We start from the raw sequence: 15096 nt of genomic DNA, 5'->3' as shown, positions 1-15096 counted from the left end.
GCACGCACGCACGCAAGCACGCACGCAAGCACGCACGCACACACACACACACACACACACACACACACACACACACACCCATTATCAGTGAGGTAGCAGTGCTGAATATCAGCTGTGTGTAATTACAGGAACTGTCAACACCTCTTCTGACCTTAAAATGTACAATAGCTTCCTGGGGTGGGCTGTGTACTGCATACTGCACTTACTACACAACCACTAGTTAGTCCATTCTCTGTTCCCATAAGCCCTGGGATCTGGTAAAGCATGTACACTCCTGTATGGCTGGTGCTAAACACCATGCGCTGACAGACATAGCTGTCACTTTACCTCATTCGGCATGGATTCAGGACTACTAGTTCTCACACAGTGGAAGTACAATACTAGCAAACCACTTTCTTGTTTATGTTCATATCATTTCTCTGCCAAACATCTAATGATGTATATTCACACTCCATAATAGATCTGTATCATATATAAACTTGTATAGAATAGTATAACACATATTCCATAAAGATATTACTCATATATTAGCAATTGTACACGGTATTACTTGGACCTTCCTATGATAATTCTCTTTTGATAGTGTGTATCATAGATGTTTCTGCCGGGGGGACGAAGGTAAAGGGCTCTGCACACAGCGTGCGATTTCTGTTGCGCGTCAACGTTCCATTTTGAAGTTTGAATGGAAGTCTATGAGAACATACAACAGAAATTGCATCGCACGCTGTGTGCATTGGGATGCGATGTTTTATGATTTTCTCATAGACTTCCATTCAAACTTCAAAATGGAACGTTGACGCGCAACAGAAATCGCACGCTGTGTGCAGAGCCCTTAACAGTCATGTACTGTAGGGCCTTATAGGTGAGGAGGAGGACTTTGAAGTTGATCCTCTCTTTCACAGGGAGCCAGTGAATAGTACAAGGGTAATGTGATGGTGGGAGGGGGTTGATGGGAGGAGAGTTCTGCAGCATTCTGGACATGCTGTGGTCTGTTGACTGATTGGGAGGGGAGACCATAGAGAAGTGCATTGCAGTAGTCTATGTGGTAGGGAATTAATGCACGCGTGAGTTTCTCTGCAACTGTGAAGACTCTGAAGCAATGTTTTTCTGGTGAAATGGTTTTCTTCTGTGGGACTTACCTTTAAAGTTTAAACTCTACTCCCTCAATTGTGAGACTGAAGTCTTAGGCTTTGTTGAAGAGGGTTTTGCATCCTATTAAGAGAACTTCAGTCTTGTCACAGCTTGTCAAACTCTTGTGCGACCCAGTTTAACTTAACTACCACAGGGGTAACTTTATTATAACAATACACAGACACAGACACAGACACAGACACAGACACAGACACAGGTACAGAAAAACACACACACACACACACACACACACACACACACACACACACACACACACACAGAATAATTGGCTCAAGCTAAAAGTGCTAACGGTGATTCTTCTCCATCCAAACCAAGGTCAAGGTGAGCGAGCCTGTAGACACAACAGGAAGCGGAGACACTGGCTGCTCCAGTAAATCCAACCTGTTATTGGAACTTTCCCCTCCGAGCTCACCAAGACCACAACCACTCACCAGTCAGGTTTCCTGTCCCTCATACCTCACACGCCGAAGCCCCCTCCGCTCTGCTCCGCGGCCGGGGCTCACAAACACTTTCTACCAGGTATCCGGACTATCCTCCAAGGAGAGCTCCGCTCACGACTCGGCGGCTGGACCGGACCAGGAAGAGGAAAAGTGCTTCTTAGGGAAAGGATGTGTCCATCGGAAAGAACAATTAGGAAAAGGCGTCAGTAAGCACTTTTATAAAGTAAACCGCAGAGACGGGACAAAGTATGTGCGTGTGGAATGTTACAGACTTACCTAGTTTGGGAGGACAACAAAGGACAGGGAATCGGGGGGTCACGTCACGTGTGTGTGTGTGTGTGTGTGTGTGTGTGTGTGTGTGTGTGTTTGTGTGTGTGTGTGTGTGTGTGTGTGTGTGTGTGTGTGTGCGTGTGTGTTTGAGTGTGTGTGTGTGTGTGTGTGTGTGTGTGTGTGTGTGTGTGTGTGTGTGCAACCATCCTGTAGTGTAGAACATCAAAAGAGCTTATAAGCTGATTATTATTTTTATCTTTTTATAAGAAAGTGAACATGGACAGTTTACACTTACATTCACATTACATCACTTTATACATTGTATTGCACACATCGCCTACGCACACCCTATCCAAGGCCGTTGCTATGTGCTCCATAACAAATCCACTTGGGCCCAAACGGGGGCCTCAGTGATGAAACAAATGTACCGTATAACCTCCAGCCTTGCCCACATGTTACGTCAACCCTCTCTACTAACACACGGCCTTGTCCAGGCAGACGGACCCCCTTAGAGAACCATAAGGAAACCAGTGAGCTGGCGCACAGACTCCCCTGCCCCCCTCCACCCCACCCACCCTCCTCCCCACCCCCCCTCCTCCCCACCCCCCCTCCTCCTCGACTGACGTGCTACTGGTTGGCGACGTGGAAACCGGTGGAACCAACGCCGACCCTTGATGACAGACCATGACCACAGAGCGCACGATTGTTTCCTGTTATTGAAACACTACACAGGCGTCGGCCCCCCTGACCCCACACCTCCCCCCCCCCCCCTCCCCCCCTCCCCCCCCTCCTTTGGCGGCCCACTATAGGGAGAGGAGGGGGGAGAGGGACGCTTCGCAGGGGGAGATGCACCTTGAAAGCAGAGGTGTACGTGCAGTCTGACCAGCATTCTGATGTGGACTGTTTATCCAGGCATACCTACAGTAGCTTTGAGGAATGGCTGGCCAGTCGACTGAAGTCCTCTTTCTGTGGACTTCTTTCTTTCCGCTGCATGTAAAAGTGCTGTCAACAACTTGAGTGGTGCATGCTGTTATTGTTGACATACAGGATGTGAGAAAGGCTTTGTAATAGGCCACTTATGGTACGTGTAGGTAATGCATGTACTGTATGTGGAATGTTAACAATGTGAACATGCTTAAGTCATACTGTGATAATGATTGTTGTTCATACATGAATACTTGCAGTGAAGCCCTTTCACATACAGCTTGGAGCACATTACTATAGCATGGACTGTACAGTATTCCAACCTTGCACACACTGCCCAGGGCCAGTTCTTCCCAATATATTCACACTAAATTATATATTATTAAATATATAATTTAGTTAATCCTTCTCCCAAGTTAATCTAATGGATAGGCTATTCACGGTCCTCTGTGCGTTTGTAATGTAGGACTCCACTCCACACAGACTATGGCCATTGTTATAGAATGAAAACATCCACGTCTTTTGTGTGTGATTCCCTCTAATGTTGTTTTCCCTGTCTGCTTCTACCACTGTGCCACCATAGCAACCATACAAGTGTTTGTGAATTGGTACAAAATATAGAGCTCACCGGAAAGCTTACTAATGATCAAATAGCAGATTTGACAGGACAATTGAAGGATATCATCAGTGCTCTTTAATCATGTTTGTTGTCATGATAGCTTTAATCGGAAACCTAGACCTACAGGTTATATAAAGAAAAACATATTTCTGAAACACCCCAAGCTTTGCCCTATCATCCTATTTAAAACTATGGGATTGGGAAGCACATGTTATTGCAATGACTGGCCTCAAGATGGCGATGTGGCCCCCAACTCTGATAAGGGTAAGATTATTCCAAAACCAAAGGGTCATCCTCTTCCTCATCCTCCTCCTCCTCCTCCTCATCATCAAAACCAACTCTGATAGTTAAACAAGATTTTTCCAAAACCAAAGGATCATCAACATCATTATCATCTTCGTCATCATCATCATCGTCATCAGCACCACCACCACCTGGAATTGTTGATGGTGTGATAAACTCCTTACAGTCCTCAACATACTACTACTACTAATAATAATAATAACATAATAAAACAGTAATAACAATAATAATAATAAATTAATAACAACAACAATAATAATAATAATAGACAATAATCATTGTTATTGTTATTATTATTATTATTAATAATAATTAATAATAATTAAAACAGTAATGTAGCCTACCTGTCCATTCATTAACCTGGGTAAAAATATCAAACTAATACTTACTTTCCTGTTGTGGACAAATACTGCAGCTGATGTGCTGTCCATGCGGTGACGTGAGTGACGCTCATTAGCGGTCTCCGGCCAGTGGGAGTGGTAGGAGAGTTGCGTCCGCCCGTCCAGCGGTAGTTTCAGCGACCACAGTGGAAAGTTGTTGAGAGTTTTACATGACCGCTGCATTCGCGCTCCTGGATTATATCAACGGCAAATTAGGACGGAGATTCTAAATTGAGATGTGAGTTTTTAGCCTATTTCTTTGGATTGTTGTTGAAACTGTCAGTTTAGTTGTTGTTACTGAGATTACTTCCTTGAGATGTTTTTTTCTTTTAGCCTTCTTCTAAGTTTAGACATTGTTAACTACTGTAGGGTAGGCTAACTGTGTGAGATGTGAATTTGGCTTTATCAGTGAGTGGTTGACAGGTAAATCAATAAAGTGTTAAACAAATAATATAATCAAAATCTGGATATACCTTTTTTCTTTATATAGGAAAGTTATACGATCTGTGTCCTCATTTCCTTGTATTTTTTTTCTAATCGAAAAAAGTTTGATTTAGTTTTTCTAAATCAAATTAATTAAACATTTCTATTTTAACTTCGAATTAAACACACTATTTCCTAACACTCAAATATCATTTTTTTAGTTTGTTTTAAAATAGAAACACCACGTTGATGCCGATGCTGATGCTACAATAACGGTGGTTTTTGGATTATTATTAACTCACGAATCGTTCGAGGCTGTCTGTTATGGAAGTATAGTTAGGCTACTTTTGTTTTGCTTTGGTGCACATAAACAGTTTATACAGTCCTTTCCCTTCGTACTATATGAATCATATAACAAGAGCAGTCTCCCCCGCTTATCAGATCCCCGCATTGTAATATTATTTAAAGAAAGCGACGCCGTACCGTTTCCTGACAGACGCGGCCAGAAGTTCCTGACCACAGGATAACCCTGCAGTCCTGGCCCCAAATGTGAATACGTTACAATATCCAAGAACAAAACAGCCTTGGTGGAAATGAAAATATCACAATATGTTAGGCTGTAATGCATTAATTTGAACTAGCCTAATTTGATTAATTAAAAAGTTGAAACTGTAAATCGGCATAATAATCCTTTAAAGTTATTATCGGCCTACAGTGTATGGCAAATCATTTTTGTGAAAGTCAGAGGATAAGCCTACCATCCAGAAATGAGATAACTAGTACTCACCTTCTGTCTCAGCCCATAGGCTGCAGCAGCCTCTATTCTGGTCTTTCTTCACCTCGCTGCAGCATAGCATGTACTTACATTGGCAGTCCCACTGCTAGTTGTGCCTAGTTGGCCATAATATCAGTATTAACTACGGTATTAGTTTAAGTATTAACTGATTATCCAATTTAGTATCTGAACCCTGTATCATAGCAACAGTTTTAATCAAGCATCTTATTAAATGGCAGGAGGCTGAGAGAGGCACATTTATTTGAAACCTTCTTGTTAATCATCACTAACATAGATGTTAATCAGTATCATGTATCTGATCGTGGTCTTGAGAAACAAGCCCCCAGGACAGAAACATTAAGTTCTATAATAAGCACAGATAGCACATAACTGTCCCAGATACTTGAAGTAAAAAAAAAAAAAGATGAAAGATAGTTAGTGATATAAGCTTGGCAATAGCATCTCACCATGTCATTTTCAATGGGCTAGCTTCCTCAAGGGGATTTGTAAAGCATGTCAGTATTATGAGAGTATGTCTATGAAATGTTAGAGATGTAGACATTATGTATACTGTAGATGAAAACTGGGATGCTAACCAACAGTTACTTCCCCCAGGCGATCAGGCTTATAAACAAGCCTACTGAGGACAAGTGACTATTTATCCCTCAGCACACCCCTCGTACACAGACTACCTACCCTTAATCACACAGTCACTTTATTCAACACCTCTACCATCCACTGCTACCGAGTGCAATACTCATGCTATTTCTATTTTAATTTACATTTTTACTACCACTATTGTATTGCTCAATTTGTCTCTTGTCTTATTTGTCTCTTACAACCATTGTCACTTGTCTTATTTGTCTCACTTATCTTTTGTAACTATTGCCATTTATCTTGTTGCTGCAATGTCGAGGAACTGAAGCCTGAGAATTTAACTCTCTTATACTTATACTTACTTATACTCTCTTATACTTATAATGGGATAGGGCTAGGTGTTACAATCCCTGAAGATTCAGCACGCAGCTTTCACACCCACTCCAGGTAAGTTCCGTGCTGAATCTTCCGGGATTGTAACATCTAGTCCTATTAAGCAATCCGTATAATGGGATGTAACAATAAACTTGAAACTTGAAACTTGAAACTAGATATAGCCTACAATCTGTAGGCTATATCTAGTCTACAATCTGTCTATAAGTACTGCACAATGGTTGTGTAGGCTACAATGTATGCCAGCATGATTTGACACATCTATGTGTATGTTTATAAGACATTTCTTGGCAGTTGCCCATCTCCTTTCCCACCATTCACAACTCACCACTGATGCCCCACCTCTTTTCCAATCACAGCTGACCTTTGACCTATCAAGGCTGGATTTGCGTGGTCACCCGTCTGGAGCGGAACAACTGCCACAGTCATTGCTGAGCTGCCATTGGACGAGGACATTGCCTCTGCCTCCGGAGCACCTAGACACCGGCTAGAGATTCGTAACGTGATATTTGACATAGACCTTAGAGATGGAGAGCAACATGTCGCTTCTACACCTGCTTCTACTATCTCTCATCACAGTCACCTCAGGTAAGAAGTCATGATAGCGGATCATATCATTTTTTATTTTTTTATTTTTTATATTTGTATTCTATTTATCATTATCATTCAGAGGCTGTCTGTATTGAAGGCTTGCTTCGTCAACTGTGTATGAAACTTCTGTGAGTAGTAGTTGAGCTGAAGATCTGTGAGTTGTAGTTGAGCTGAAGACCCTAGAGGGCTTTTCTTCTGTGTAAGCAAAGCTCAAAGGCAGACATTAACCTCCTTATGACCGGTCATGGCTCTGCTATTCCAACCCTGTCTTATTTTACGAACCGACAAGAGCTTTATTTTCACAGCTGTTTTTGGTCAGTGACTTTAAACCATCAGGATTATTGATAATTGGAAGAGTCTGGAAAGATAACACCGTTTAGGTACAAAGATATTGTGTTTCGTATTGGAGCTGAGTGACAATAATCCCTAAAGCCTACTTTCAACAATAGCCATCTCATAAAGAAGAAGTCGTAAATAAGAGCTATGTGTATCAGTTGTTTAGTATTTGGCCTGCTTTCAACCTTGTTTTCAGTTTGACTTTGGTGGCCACTGGACTAAGCTCTCATTCATTGATGGCCTGACACTTCTTCGATTGTAATCATCTCTCTGTCTAGTCACCTCAAGTCCATTTATTCATGACAGAAAAAGTTTACTTCTGAAAGGTTAAAGGCTCAGTCCAGTTGAAGAGATGTATTGACTCTTGCCCCTTCAGTAGTGTAGTTGTTCCATGGTGGCCTAGCTACACTTGGAATGCTACAGTATGTTTTTCCTCAGGGGAGCTTTGCTGACTGTGCGCCCCATTGCGACACTCACTCTCTCTCTCTTCAACGAGGGAGTGTTGTTGATTCTTACACCCCCCTTTGATGTAGCCCCTTAGGGCCTTGTCATAGCCCCTCCAATAAGGGGGGCTGTGGAGACTGTTGGCCGCATAGTGGAGGGCGTTTGTTCTTGTCCCCTCTGAAGTAGGGCTCTTCCATACAGGGGGGCTGTGTTGACCGAGACCCCCCTTCCCTCTTCAATGCAGTTGGTTCCCTGTGGGAGAACTGACGTGATGCTGTCCACTGCGGGCGTCCCGCTTCACTTCCGTCTATCCCCAGGTCCCTCTCCATGGGCAGAAGGAAAAGTACAAAAGTGATTAGCGAGCGCCACCGGAGAGGGAGGGGAGGCTGGAAGGGATCTTGGGGGGGGTGCTGACTGGGGAAGGAGGGAGCTAGGGGAGGTAGCAGAACAGCCGGCAGGGGAGCCACCACTGGGACCCACATCCTCAGGAAGCCATGTTGTAGGCTTTAGTGCGGGGGCAGCTCTCTGTGTGGGGGGGCATTATGTAACTATCCAAGAACGCATCAGTGGCACAGTCTGAATGGAGGGGGGAGAGGAGACAAGAGAGAGAGGGGGGTGTGAGGGTTAGTACAGAGAGAGAGGTAGATGGAGAGAGACGATGAAGGGAGAGGGGGAGAAGTGAGTGAGAGAGATTAAGACAGATAAAGAAAGAAAAAGGACGGTGAGAAAATGAGATGACAGACAGCTTCTTAAGAGGGCCAGCAGAGGGAAATAACAAACCGAAAGAAAAAAGAAAACTCGGCGTTGGGAGTCTAAATAAACCACTTCCCTGGAGCTCAGCGAGTTGGGCCTGGGCCTACCCCTACCTCAGCCCTGGCCCTAGCCCCGCCCCTGCCCCAGCCCTAGCTCCTACCTCAGCCCTAGCCCCTGCCCCGGCCCTGGCCCCAGCAGCACTGGGCAGCCAGACTGGGTGGCAGGGAGACACAGCGACGCGACCACTTGTCGCTCCTGCAGACCGATTTCTATCTCACTGTTGCAATTAACAATCCATTTATGACTGCAGTGCTTTTCCTCTCTTTGACTAGCAGACCAGCAAAGCAGGGCAGAGTAGAGGAGAGCAGGCTCCTGTAGCTATGTAGCTCTCCACTCCCAGTCTACTGCAGTGTGTCTCTAGAAAATATTGAGAAGGCACTTAATGGGTTATAATATAATAATAATGTTACAGTGGGAGAACAATATGTGACAGCAGCTGGTGAAACCTGCTGAAGCTGGTGAAGTCGGCAGCCGATTTAATGTTCAGACTTTTATATGGAAAAATGTCAATAATACATTTCAGCTTTGTTGAAAATCAATGACACACTCGCAAGTCAACCAACACAGCTTGTTTTGTGAGCCTGCTAACAATGTAAAGTAGTGTTATAGTTAACTAGGTAGTAGTGGGGATTACTTGCCGAATCCATTGCATTGCAGTATTTTGGCTTGACTAGCGAGGTGTCATTGATTTTCAACAACGTTGACATTTATTTACATTTTTCAAAGTCCAAACATTTTGATTGGTTGGTGACTTGTTTCACCAGCTGCTATTTCAACTGTTGTGCTTGTCTTTTCTTTGAGTACCAGAGAGCAGAGCTGACGACTGTAGTTGTGTAGCTGTGTTGCTCCTCTCTTCCATTCTAGTGGTCCCTAGAAGATACAGTAAAGAGGGTTTGATGGGTTAACCGGTAATGTAAGAGTGGGAGACCCTGTTCATGGATAATGGATGATGTAGGGTGTTGCACTTTGTCTTCATAGAGAGAGCCAGGCCAGGAGTGTAGTCAGGGCACTCATGTAAAGCCGAATGATTCTTTCCAGTCGTGAGTTACGTATGTTTTCATTTTGATGTAAGTTGTTAACAAGGCCCTCCCTTCATGCGATAAGACCTACACATGTACTGTATCAAAGAAAATACATTCAGCTTGCTCCATAATATGAAGCACGTACAATACCTAATATTAATAGGCATAATAAGCTTGATTTCATGATGGAAAGCATGTGATTTTAGAGCTGGTTAATATTTTATATATATACCAAAAATGTGGGCCTTTTATTTGGGCCTTTTAACACAGACAATCATTTCTCATCTATAAAGAAATGCTTTAAGCTTTGTTACATGACTTGGCTGTGTTGCAAATAGAGTTCTTCTTTTATGAAGGCCCACACTTAGGCCTATATATTGAGTAATATTGCATTCAATTATATTATATTTTAATCACAAACAACCACAAGGACTATGACAAACACAATCATTGACATTTCACCACAGCAGTTCAGTCTTTTCAACCATGTTTTTTTTCCCCGGGCCTGGGTTTCGCCTGGCCATCTTCCCCACTGGCGGTGCTTGGTCCCTGGGGCTCATTCAGCCCACAGTCCCCCTAGGCCCAGACCAGCAGGCCAGTCGGGCCAGCGTTGGCGTGGCGTGAGTCCTGAATGGCTAATTAGTAGTCTGTGAGATAAACTCCCTCATCAGAATGGCGGCTGCTTGTGCCCATGCCAGCGCGCCCGCCCGCCGTCTGCCCTGATAACGCCTGGCGTTGGGCAGCCTTATCTCTACTCCGTCTGCACATGCTCAGACAACGAGTCTGCACACACAGAGGGTATTAGTCCCTTTAAGATGAAAGATCTAGGGAAAGTGCTTGGTTGGTCGGTTGCTCGTATTGTACCTGTTCCTAGACTACCTGAGACCAACAACCCAGTGAAAGTGCTTGGTTGGCCTTTTTTAAACAGTAACTTTAAGGCAGCTCGCCAAGGGAGAATTCTTGGCTGGCTGTTTGGCTGTCTTTTATTCCTGTCCTATCATGCATATTCATACGTTGTTTAGTATGGATGTTGGTATGTGGCTTGTCAGTAACTGCTTGTTGAAGGCAAAACCCAAGGGAAAGAATTATTGCGCAATTGAGACCTGATTTTATTGCCATGGACACATCAGGTGTGAGTGCCAAATCCAAAGCATGAAGGTTCCAATTTGTCTCACTTGTGACAAACTAAAGCAGAACAGTCGCCAGTTCTAGACAGCTACTACAGTCAGACCTGGGTCAAATAATATTTGTAAATCATTTTAAAAACTTTGAGTGTTTGCTCGAGCCTGGCTAGAGAGAGAGAGAGAGAGAGAGAGAGAGAGAGAGAGAGAGAGAGAGAGAGAGAGAGAGAGAGAGAGAGAGAGAGAGAGAGAGAGAGAGAGACAGTGTGTGTGTGTGTGTGTGTGTGTGTGTGTGTGTGTGTGTGTGTGTGTGTGTGTGTGTGTGTGAGAGAGAGAGAGAGAGAGAGAGAGAGAGAGAGAGAGAGAGAGAGAGAGAGAGAGAGCTGTATCAGGTAGTGGTATGGTTTAAGGGGTGGGTGGAAATCTTTTGAGCATTGATTTTATTATAGTCCATCATCAATACTTTGAAAATGCTTTGATATAAATAATATGATTCCGACTTGTTCATAGTCTGAAGTACTTCTGCACTAAGACGGCTGTGGTGCAGGAGGTAGAGCCGGCATCTAATGATCGCAAGGTCGGCAAAATGGCTGTTCGAACCCCGGCTGGCCACATGTTGAGGTGTCCTTGGGTGTCCAAGATGCTGAACCCCAAATTGCTCCCAATGAGCGGGCCGGCGCCTTTTATGGTAGCTTGCTGCCGTTGGTGTGTGTGAATGGATGAATGAATGTGAGGCCATTGTAAAGCGCTTTGGAATTAGGCGCTATTTCAGTCAGTCCATTTCCAATTTAAGACACTTTCATGCATTGGAATAAAACTGTCTTTTGTACAACTTCTCAAACATTTTAAAGAGTACAGTAGAAGCCTTCATTGCTATGCTAGCCTGATACGACCGAAAATGGAGGTGGTTAATACATTCTGGGAAATCAGTGGAGAAAAACGGGGTAATCTCCCTTGGTTCCATGAGAAACATATGCTGTGCAAAGCTACATCAATCTTAAATGATTGGGAGCACCCTGTGTGCAATGCATCTTTGTCGCCTCCATCTGCTCAGTGGAACGGAGTTAGCGCAGCGATCGGTAAATTAGTCTTTCCCCTGCAAAGGCTACGTTGCTAATTAACACTGTGAAGATTAATAGAGTCTCGCTAGCGAACACTCACAATATCTCATCGTTTTGCAATGAATTATTTTATTCACACTGGAAATCAAGCTGAAGGCACACGGCTTATTAAATGTTTATGAAACACCTTGTCAATTTGAGGGAAGAGGTATCCAAACAATTGAAAAGAAGACATACCCTTACTTATGCTGCCTGGAACATAACAGATATGGGGTTCACTTTATGATTGAGTGTGTGTGTGTGTGTGTGTGTGTGTGTGTGTGTGTGTGTGTGTGTGTGTATGTGCGTGCCCGTGCCCGTGTGTGAGTGTGTGTGTGTGTGTGTGTGTGCGTGCCCATGCCTGTGTGTGTGTGTGTGTGTTTGAGTGAGAGAGACTATATCAACAGCAAAAGCTCATGTATTTTTCATTTGCCTTATCACAAGCTCCCCTACTGACTGAGTGACAAGAGCTACAGTTTGTCAAGTATACTGAGGGTCTAAGGAATAGCAGCAGACAGGCCATGACGACTAATTGAGAGACAGCTCTCAAGCCTTTGAGAGATACTGTATATGGGTCTGAGTGCCTATGTGTGTCTGTGTGCGGGAGTGTGTGTGTTTGAGAGAGAGAGAGAGAGAGAGAGAGAGAGAGAGTGTGTGTATGTTTGTATGAGCATATGCGTGATTGTGTGTGTGTGTGTGTGTGTGTGTGTGTGTGTGTATGCGTGTGTGTGTGTGAGTGTTTGTGTGTGTCGGTGAGCCATAGGCCCTCCTTGCACCATTGGATTTGTTGTTCTGTCGACTTCCGACACAATGAGACGTCTGACAAACGTCTCCCCAAGGTGTAAACATAGCTGGCGTATGTGAAGACAAGCTGTCTGTCTCCAGACCTGGGGTGGGTTTCCCAAAAGATTTGTTGCTAAAGTAATACTTTATCTCTTTTGACAATCCTGGCCCACTCCTCCCCTAGACAAGCAAAGTTGTTCATATAACAAAGTTCGTTAGTTTACACACAACATTGACCTGAAAACATTTCTTTTATAATTGTTACTCTCTTGTGGCTTTGCAATTGGGTTGTTGGGAGATGTGAAATACTACTTGAGCTACAAAGCTTTTGGGAAAGTCGCTGCTGTTCGCATGTCCCTGCATAACAAACAGCCACTTTACCATCTCTGTCTAGCCTCATTCCCACAGAGATAATAGTGGAATGGGAAAATGCCAGAAAACATTTCTGTCTCTGTACTGTATCTGTCTCTCTTACACACATACACACACAGACACAGACACACACATAGACACACACACACAGACACACACAGACACACACACACACACACAGACACACACAGACACACACACACACACACACACACACACACACACACACACACACACTTCAACCCAACACGCGTCACTATAAAAATGACAGTCGTAATCAGTCCTTTTTAAAGACAATGTGGGGGGATTTTGGGGGGCTTTGGGTGGAAAGGACTGTGAGCATATATGGAAGTGTCTGTGGGTCTGTACAGTCACGGTGCAACACTGCAGTGTGCTATGCAGGGGTGAGAGGCCAGGGGACACTGCAGGCCCCTGCAGAGCGCTGATAAGAGCTTGTTTACTTTCCTGTGGATGGTCAGGCCTCAGTCTGCGGCCGCGGAAACGCCAGGACAATAGGTGTGTGGAGCAGAGAGGCTAGGCTAGGGGCACCCACCCCCCACACACGCACTCTGGCACCCCCCTCCGGCAGCCCCCTCCCTCCCTGACAGACCCCCTCCTTGGCTCCTCCGCCCCGACCGTGGACACAAACAGTTTACTCTGTCTGAGGGAGCTGCTCTCTCTCTCTCTCTCTCTCTCTCTCTCTCTCTCTCTCTCTCTCTCTCTCTCTCTCTCTCTCTCTCTCTCTCTCTCTCTCTCTCTCTCTCTCTCTACGCCTTGTCTGTTAGGATGAGTGAAAGGCCCATGGCTGCAGACATTGTTTGAACCAGTTGAAAGAAACTAAAGCCAAATAAAGAACTATTTGTGGTATAAAATGACAGGTAATTTGTTGAAGTTAGTCAGTAATGCAGCAATACAGTTTAATAGTAATTCACAAGAATCGCCTTTTGACTTAAAACATACCTCTCTACTTGTAGATGTGAAAAAAACATGTAACGTTTAGCATTTTGTACTCAAGATGTGAACTTGTTGAGTTGATCAGCCCATATCTACACTGTTTGAATAAAAAGATGCTACTTACAGTACAACCAACAAGCGTTCTTTGAATGTCCCTGTGGGAGCACACTTTGATAAACCTTTTTTGAAGACAATATTACCTGTGGCTATTTTCTTGAAACACACAACAACAAACACACAACAGAGGTGCTCAAAGATGCACACAACAACAGATGTGCTCAAAGATGCACCACCGATAACCAATCAGAAGGGAAGAGCATGTGCTTCTTCTAACTTATTTCAGGTTCAAACAGAAGGGAGATGTTAAGACCAAAAAGGAGGCCAGACCTGGGTTTAAATAGTATTTGAGACCATTTTGAATACTACCATTTGATTTAATCTGCTTAGAGCACAGAACAGTATTCAAATTATTCATAATTTTGCTATTTGAACCCAACCCGAAGGTTATTGAAGAGATCTTATAAAGGATTTTAACTGGACATTTGTGAACTTGCTAAACAAACTAAAGCACTCTGTAAATTCCCTACACAATCCATTTTCATCAAAGGGAATATCCAGAGAAATGTGTGAAGTGCAATGGAGAGTACAAGTCATAACTGCTGTGTCTGCATTTGTCTCCCCTCCTGTTACTGTAAGTTGAGTAGTGTGTTGATCCTTCGACCCTGAGCAGGCGAGTCAATACAGGAAGTCCCTGTGTGTCCAGAATGTGGCTTGTTGTTGGCAGCATCACGATGCCTCTCCTGAATCTATTACCTTTAATGTCAGAGTTCTGTTGGTTTTTATTTAGTCTTCTTTCTGCCGACGAGGCAGATCAACCCCGGAGAATACTGACGACGGACATTTGACCTTTCAGAACAGGAAGTGATAACCCGGTGCGGGTCAGATGTATGACTGATAGTAGAGTCTTATTTCTGCTTTTCAGGCAGTTTTGGGCAGGAAGGAATCGTGTTCACTTTTCTAGACATATCTATTCTTACTTCTCACCTGTAGAAGTAGGATTCCCAGTAATGCTATTGCCAATAGTCTTTGCACTGCTCCAGCGACTATCTATGTATTACACAATGTACTGTTCACTTTTTTGTAACAAGTTGACAACTACTGAATATTGCAATTTCTGAACACACACACACACACACACACACACACACACACACACACACACACACACACACACACACACAGAGAGACTTGGAATTTCCCAGTCTTTGTCAGAGGCCTGTGTTT

At 43.9% G+C, this 15096-nt stretch overlaps 1 protein-coding gene across 1 annotated transcript in view; it reads left to right on the top strand.

Moving 5' to 3' along the window:
- The first annotated feature begins 4239 nt into the window (after positions 1–4239).
- The window catches only part of eng (endoglin), a 38120-nt gene continuing 27263 nt past the window's right edge, over positions 4240–15096 (top strand). The window contains exons 1-2 of the mRNA XM_080529450.1: positions 4240–4326; positions 6636–6864. Of these exons, the coding sequence (XP_080385576.1) occupies positions 6804–6864 (61 nt within the window). The 5' untranslated portion in view covers positions 4240–4326; positions 6636–6803. The remainder of the gene's footprint in view (positions 4327–6635; positions 6865–15096) is intronic.

The sequence above is a fragment of the Nansenia antarctica genome (genome assembly GCF_963989245.1).
Source record: "Nansenia antarctica genome assembly, chromosome: 4".
NCBI lineage: Eukaryota > Metazoa > Chordata > Actinopteri > Argentiniformes > Microstomatidae > Nansenia > Nansenia antarctica.
This window is presented reverse-complemented; position numbering and strand designations above follow the sequence as displayed.